The 7,500-nt window shown below is 49.8% G+C and overlaps 1 protein-coding gene across 4 annotated transcripts in view; it reads left to right on the forward strand.

Annotated features, from left to right (window-relative positions):
- Nucleotides 1–7,500, forward strand: part of tcf12 (transcription factor 12) — a 120,712-nt gene that overhangs the window by 74,235 nt on the left and 38,977 nt on the right. For 3 of the 4 annotated variants that reach the window (XM_080840779.1, XM_080840780.1, XM_080840781.1), the window contains one exon: nucleotides 394–446. The exons of the other annotated variant lie outside the window; for it this stretch is intronic. In XM_080840779.1, coding sequence (XP_080696905.1) covers nucleotides 394–446 — 53 coding nt within the window. The remainder of the gene's footprint in view (nucleotides 1–393; nucleotides 447–7,500) is intronic. 4 annotated transcript variants of the gene reach the window in all.

The raw sequence follows: 7,500 nt of genomic DNA on the forward strand, positions 1-7,500 counted from the left end.
CACACACACACACACACTCCCTGTCTCTCTCTTTCTCTTCTCCCTCTCTCTCCCTCCTTATCCTGTCATCTAATGCTTGTTTTCTCTCTTTCTCTTTCTCTCACTCTCTCCCCCTCTCTCCCTCTCTCTTTCCCCCTCCTCATCCTGTCATCAAATGCTTATTTTCTCTCTCTCTGTCTTTCTCTCTCTCTCTCTCTCTCTCTCTCTCTCTCACTCTCTCCCCCTCTCTCCCTCTCTCTTTCCCCCTCCTCATCCTGTCATCAAATGCTTCTTTTTTTTCTCTCTCTCTGTCTTTCTCTCTCTGTCTTTCTCTCTCTCTCTCTGTCTCTCTCTCTCCCTCTCTCTTTCCCCTTCCTCATCCTGTCATCTAATGCTTGTTTTCTCTTTTCTCAGATCCTCTCCAAACAAAGAAAGTGCGCAAGGTTCCTCCCGGCCTTCCATCATCTGTGAGTGCATTATCATTTCATCCACCAGGTCCCCCTCTGATGTATAAATAGATACACACACACACAGACACACACAGGCACACACACACACACACACACTTTCAGTGCCAGAGCTGTTGATGTCTTAGTTGGTTTCACTTTGTTTCCCCTCTTCAAAGATGTTCAGTGTGGTGGCTCCAGAGAGCTTAGTGTGTGTGTGTGTGTGTGTGTGTGTGTGTGTGTGTGTGTGTGTGTGTGTGTGTGTGTGTGTGTGTGTGTGTGTGTGTGTGTGTGTGTGTGTTTAGGCACATGGGGCTTCTGTGAGAGAAAGCTGACAGTGTCACTGCCTCTCTAATAAGGTTTGTTATTTGATGATCGTGTGAGTCTGTGTGTGTGTGTTTGTGTGAGGGGGGGGGGGCTGCTCTCAGTGATTGATTAGTGGGGCTGCCCTGTCCCCTCTCTCCCGGGAGGAGCAGTGCATTGTGGGTCGGGAGCTGTCAGGCGCGTCTCCTCTTGTGTTCTTTTGATGTTTAATTAGTCATTATGTAGCACAGGAGCAGGGGACACAGATTAACGGCACAGAATGGCTTTCGCTTCCCAAGGCCATAATCCCACAGGAGGGGTGTGTGTGTGTGTGTGTGTGTGTGTGTGTGTGTGTGTGTGTGTGTGTGTGTGTGTGCGTGTGTGTGCGTGTGTGTGCGCTTGTGCTTGTCTGGCTACGTGTACGTGTTAATGTGCGTGTGCATGTATACGTGTGTGTGTGTGTCAGAGAGGGAGAGAGAGAGAGAGAGAGAGAGAGAGAGAGAGAGAAAATCAGAGAGTGCATGTGTACGTGTGTGTGTGTGTGTGTGTGTGTGTGTGTGTGTGTGTGTGTGTGTGTGTGTGTGTGTGTGGGTGCATGCTTGTGTGTGTGTGTGTGGGTGCGTGCGTGTGTGTGTGTGTGTGTGTGTGCTTGTGTGTGTGTGTGTGTGTGTGTGTGTGTGTGTGTGCGTGCGTGTGTGTGTGTGTGTGTGCGTGTGTGCCGGTGGGTAACACATGGGCTCAGGTGCACTCCTGTGACTCATATTGCACGCTGCAACAAATAAAGAGCTCTGTCACTTCGCTGCTATCCTCTCTCTTTTTCGCTCCCTCCCCTCCACTTTTCTTCTTTCCCTCTCTTCTCTGTCCTTTTTCTCCTATCTTCTCTTCTCTCTCCTTTCTCTCTTCTCTCTCTTCTCTTTCTCCTCTCTCTGCTCCTTCTCTTCTCCTCCTGTCTTCCCTTACCTCTCCTTCCTCTCCAATCTTCCTCTCTCCTCTCAATCGTCATTCTTACCTTCATTTTCCTCTTGTCTTGTCCCGCTCCCAAACTCTCTCAACCTCTCCACCTTTCCTGTCCTCTCCTCTCTTCTCCTCTTCTTTCCTCTTCTCCCCCGTCCCCTCTCCTCTCTTCTCCTCTCCTCTCCACCTCTCCACCTCTACTCCCCTCTCCTCTCCACCTCTCCTCTCCTCTCCACCTCTCTTCTCCTCACCTCTCCTTTCCCCACCTCTCCTCTCCTCTCCTCACCTCTCCTCTCCCCACCTCCCCTCTCCTCTCTTCTCCTCTCCTCTCCACCTCTCCACCTCTACTCCCCTCTCCTCTCCACCTCTCCTCTCCTCTCCACCTCTCTGTGTGTGTGTGTGTGTGTGTGTGTGTGTGTGTGTGTGTGTGTGTGTGTGTGTATCCAGAAAATGTGAGTATTTGCTTGGTGATGGTACAGCAGGTTGCTGGGGGCAGCAGCACCGCTTGTCTGGGTTATTACCTGCATACCTGTATGTGTGTGTGTGTGTGTGTGTGTGTGTGTGTGTGTGTGTGTGTGTGTGTGTGTGTGTGTGTGTGTGTGTGTGTGTGTATGCTTGTGTGTGTGTGTGTATGCTTGTGTGTGTGTGTGTGTGTGTGTGTGTGTGTGTGTGTGTGTGTGTGTGTGTGTGTGTGTGTGTGTGTGTGTGTATGTGTGTGTGTGTGTGTTTCTTTGGGGGGGGGGGGGGGGATCTAGCAGCTGCAGAAGCCTGTGAAAGCTTTTGCTTATGTAAGCACCTCGGTACCACCAGGGGCCTCAATAGCTGCTTGATAAACAAAATGAACCCAATGCTTCCGATCTATTCCTCACACACCAACACACACACACACACACACACACACATACACACACACACACACACACACACACACACACACACACAGGGAATACTTCCTCACTTATTTATTTTCTCTCTCTCTCTATCCTTTCCTACAACCCTCCTCCCCAAATTACACAAATACACACCAACAGGCACACATCCACGCACACACACAAACACACACACACCAAATGCTCTCTCACACACACACACACACACACACACACACACACACACACACACACACACCAAAACACCTCAATATAGTGCTCAGATTTGTATGAGGCCAGTGGTATGTTTAAATGCATTGCTGATGGATGTGCAGAGTTTACACAAGGATGTAAATATTTATAGAGTCCCGTATAGCCTAGTTTAAGCACTCGTCCCGTTAGCGCTTCTTTGCGCTGGTGGAATGGAAAAGGCCCTATCAGAGGCATGCAGCTGGTGTTGGGCAGACTGGTACCATTCCTCTTCTCCTCTCTTCTCCTCTCCTCTCCTTGCTCCTTCCATCACTCTGGGCTTCACTGGGCCACGTGGAACAATGATGGCAACAGCTTAGCTCTGGTCTGTTCAACAAATCTAATGGACCTGATCAGAACCAGAGTCAGTTTTCAACTGGCTGAACCACCCCAAAGTTTGTGTGTGTGTGTGAGTGAAAAGGACAGAGAGGGCCAGCTCTTTGTTTTGTTATAAAATGGTGGGGAGCTGCCGGTAGATCAAAATAGTCTTCTAGTGAACAGTGTGTGTGTGTGTGTGTGTGTGTGTGTGTGTGTGTGTGTGTGTGTGTGTGTGTGTGTGTGTGTGTGTGTGTGTGTGTGTCCGAGTGTCGGAGAGAGAGACTAGGGATGAGTAATATGCGTGACCTGGAAAAAGAGCAGCACTGTGCTCAGTCTCGCCTCGACTGTGGGCACCAACACTGGTCACCGCCACAGGTAGACAGGGCACTGGATCAGCAGGAGCTCTCTCTCTCTCTCACACACACAAACACACACACACACACACACACACACACACACACACACTTATACAAGCATATACTTACAAAATTATCTGTGCACACAGACACACACACACACACACACACACACACACACACACACACACACACACACACACACACACACACACACACACACATACACACACTCACACACACACTCACACACTGTGCACACAGACACATACACACCTAACCTATCACACAAATTCTAAAGTTCTATAAACATAGCACAAAATGAATCATTTCTGTGACCTAAAAAAATACTTTGACCAGGCCTTTTGTAGTAGTCCCTGCATGACAGCAGTGGTCCAGTGTACCAGAGTTGTCAGAAATGATTACTATTACCATTTAGCATTAACATTTCTCTCTCCAGCTGTCTTCTCTTTCTGCCCTCTGTCTCTTCTCTCCTTATCTGTCTCTCTTCCACTCTCCTTCACCCCCTCTTCCTTTCTCCTTCTCCTTTTCTCTTCCTCTCTCATTCATCCTCTCTTCCTCTCTCCATCTCTGTCTGTCTTTCCCTCTCCCCCCCAATCCCATGCCACGGGTCAGATGTGTATGTGCTTGTTGTGTGTGTGTGTGTGTGTGTTTGTTGTGTTTGTGTGTGTGTTATGCGGGTTCGAGGGCTCCTTCAGAGTGTACTAAAATAGCAGCTGTCTGCTCGGGCAGCATGGAGGGCAGCTCGGCTCAGAGATGCTGTCTGTCAGGCAGCTGTGTGGGCACCTGCGCTGAAGGACCCCAGCCTGACAGGCGGGCAGACAGACAGTGCAGGCACACACACACACACACACACACACACACACACTGACACAGGCCTCTGGCTCTGCAGAGAGTGGCTGCTCATACACGCACACAAACACACACACAAACACACACATAAGCCCCTGGCTCTGCAAAGGATGGCTGTTTACACACACACACACACACACACACACAAACACACACACTGTGAGGATATTGATGTGTGACTGCAAGCGAGGCAGTGGCTTCTGTGTGTAAATAGTCAGGGCTTTTTTTTTTTTCGCGCGCCCTTGTCACTGGCACAGCCGCTTGACGTGACACTTCCTCTCCCAACTCACTGATGGGAGGCACGAAAGAGAGGGGAAGAGAGAGGGGGGGAGTGAAAGAGAGAGAGAGAGGGGGGGAGAGGTGGAGAGAGAGAGAGAAAGAGAGAGAGAAGGGGAGAGAAACAAGGAGAAAGAGAGAGAGAGAGGGAGAGGACAAATAGGATGAGAGAGAGGGGATAAAGGGAGAGAAATTAGTAATAAAGGATGAGTGAGAGGAGAGAGAGAGGATGATGGCAGAGGGGGAGGGGAGGAATGGAGAGGAGAGGGGATGAGCGGAGAGGAAGTGACTTCCTTGAGGGAGTTTTGCAAGCGAGAACCCTGGCTGTGAATGACAAAAAAGATTGTCATTGGCTGGTGGCAGATCAGGCCGACAGCCTTGTTTTCTCGCTGCGGCGCTTAGCCTAGCACAGATGGGGGGGGGGGGGGGGGGGGGGGGGGGGGGCTTCAGGGAGCAACACTCAAGCTTACACTCCCATCCTGCTGCTGAATGACAGACAGAGGAGAGAGAGAGTGTGTGTGTGTGTGTGTGTCTAGGTTTAAGAGTGACAGGGGGAGATTGTTTGTGTTTGTGCGTGTGTGTGTGAGACAGTGTGCCTGTAAAAGAGAAGAGGGGCTTTTATGCAAGAGGGGTGGGTAAACTGTTTGTGTGTGTGTGTGTGTGTGTGTGTATGTGTGTGTGTGTGTGTGTTTGTGTGTGTGTGTATGAATTGGAGTTCAACGGGAAGTGCAAGTCCTCTGTGTATGTTATCTGTATTTTGACTACACTGCCCTCTACAGGCGAATCAGGAATCGGCAGGCAAGAGCCCAAACACACACACACACACACACACACACACACATACCAACAGACCACTCTCAAGACCCACAAATAAACACATACGCTAGAATTACTGCAAGAGCACTCACAGCATTAAGTCACACACACACACACACAGCATATTCAGGGCTCTCTCTTTGAACCACAGCTTCTGATGCAGGGTCATGGCCTGGCTTGGAGAGAGTGTGTGTGTGTGTGTGTGTGTGTGTGTGGACATGCGGTACTCTAAAGCAATAGAGGAATATCAGGAAGTGCCATTTGATGTGTTGTGTGCCTTTCATGTTTTTTTTCTTCTATTGCTTCATGCTCGTCTCTCTCACACACACACACACACACACACACACACACACACACACACACACACACACACACACACACACACACTCCCTCTCTCCCTTCTCCCAATTTCTCTTAGTCTTTCTCTAAATCTGTTTATCTCTCACCACGACTGTTTATCTTTCATTATCTCTCTTCCTCTCTCTCCCTTCCTCCCTATGTATCTTCCTCTCCCCCTTTCTTCCCTTGTCCTCCCTATCTACCTCTCTCTCTCTGTTCCCCTTTCTCTCTCCATCCCCCCATCCTTCTCTCTCCCTGTCTTAGCTGGTGATTCACTGCCTCTGCTGTGTTCTGTAATCAGCTTTGTTTACCACTCCTTCCTGGCCGTGTTCCCTCAGCCTGTTGCTTCCACTCTGGGGGTCGCAGGGTCACCTCACCACCACTAGGGGGCACCGTTCCAACACCCATACACTCACCAACCCCCACCCCACCCTGTCTCTGTGTGTGTGTCTCTGTGTGTGTGTCTGTGTGTGTGTGTGTGTGTGTGTGTGTGTGTGTGTGTGTGTGTGTACGTGTGTGTGTGTACGTGTGTGTGTGTGTGTGTGTGTGTGTGTGTGTGTGTGTGTGTGTGTGTGTGTGTTTCGGGGTCCGTCTGGCCTATGATCTCATCTGATGGCTGGTCAGATAGAGAAGCTTCTGCTGCCAGGCCTGATGAGGCTGAACGGAGACAGAGGGAGAGAACGAGGGAGAGAGAGATAGAGGGATAGATGAAGGCGAGGGAGATAGATAGAGGGAGGGAGAGAGGTAGAGGGATAGATGAAGGCAAAGGAAAGAGAGAGGGAGGAGAGAGAGATAGAGGGATAGATGAAGGCGAGGGAGAGAAAGATGAAGGCGAGAGAGAGCGATAGAGGGAGAGGGATAGAAGGATAGATAAAGAGGAGAGAGATATAGGGAGGAAGAGAGAGAGGGGAGGGGGAGAGAGTGGGAGAGAGAGAGGAAGGGAGAAAGATTGGAAGGGGAGAGATGGAGAGAGGGGAGGAAGCAAGAGGAGAAAGGATTCTGTGTGTTTATCTGTGTTTTGGCTTTGGGAAATTTACCACTGACAAACAGACAGGTCAGATAATGGACGTGTGTGTGTGGGGGGGGGGGGGGGGGGGGGGGGATTTGGCGGAAGAACCAGATGCACGGAGGTCCGGGTTTTATCTGCGATGGAGACACACACACACACAAACACAAACAGTCACTGACACACACTTTAAAAGAGTCCAGGGCAGAAATTAATGCTCATGTTAAAGTCATTACTCACATTCCACAATGCTCTAAATTATTTATAGATGACTGCTGGTTTGTGTCTGTGTGTGTGTGTGTGTGTGTGTGTGTGTGTGTGTGTGTGTGTGTGTGTGTGTGTGTGTGTGCTTGTGTGTCTGTGTGTGTGTGTGTGTGTGTGTGTGTGTGTGTATTGGGTAGTGAGTGTGTTGGGTAAGTGTGTATGTGTTCTTGCCAGCCTAGAGTTCTCAGTTTGTAGCGCGTGGGTTCAGCTGCTGGCATACCTTCCTTTGTGTTTCGTCAGAAGTCACTGTAATGATTAGGGTCATGATGCTGTCTGCTTACTAAGCTGTTGTTTCTGTGTGTGTGAGTGTGTGCTTGTGTGTGTGCGTGTGTGTGTGTTTGTGTGTATGTGTGTATTTGTGTGTATGTGTGTATTCATTTGTGTGTGTCACTGTGTTCCACTTGACTCATGTGCAATCCAATCAAGGTGACCCGCCTCTCACCCTGCACCCA

This window comes from Sprattus sprattus (assembly GCF_963457725.1).
Source record: "Sprattus sprattus genome assembly, chromosome: 6".
Lineage (NCBI taxonomy): Eukaryota > Metazoa > Chordata > Actinopteri > Clupeiformes > Clupeidae > Sprattus > Sprattus sprattus.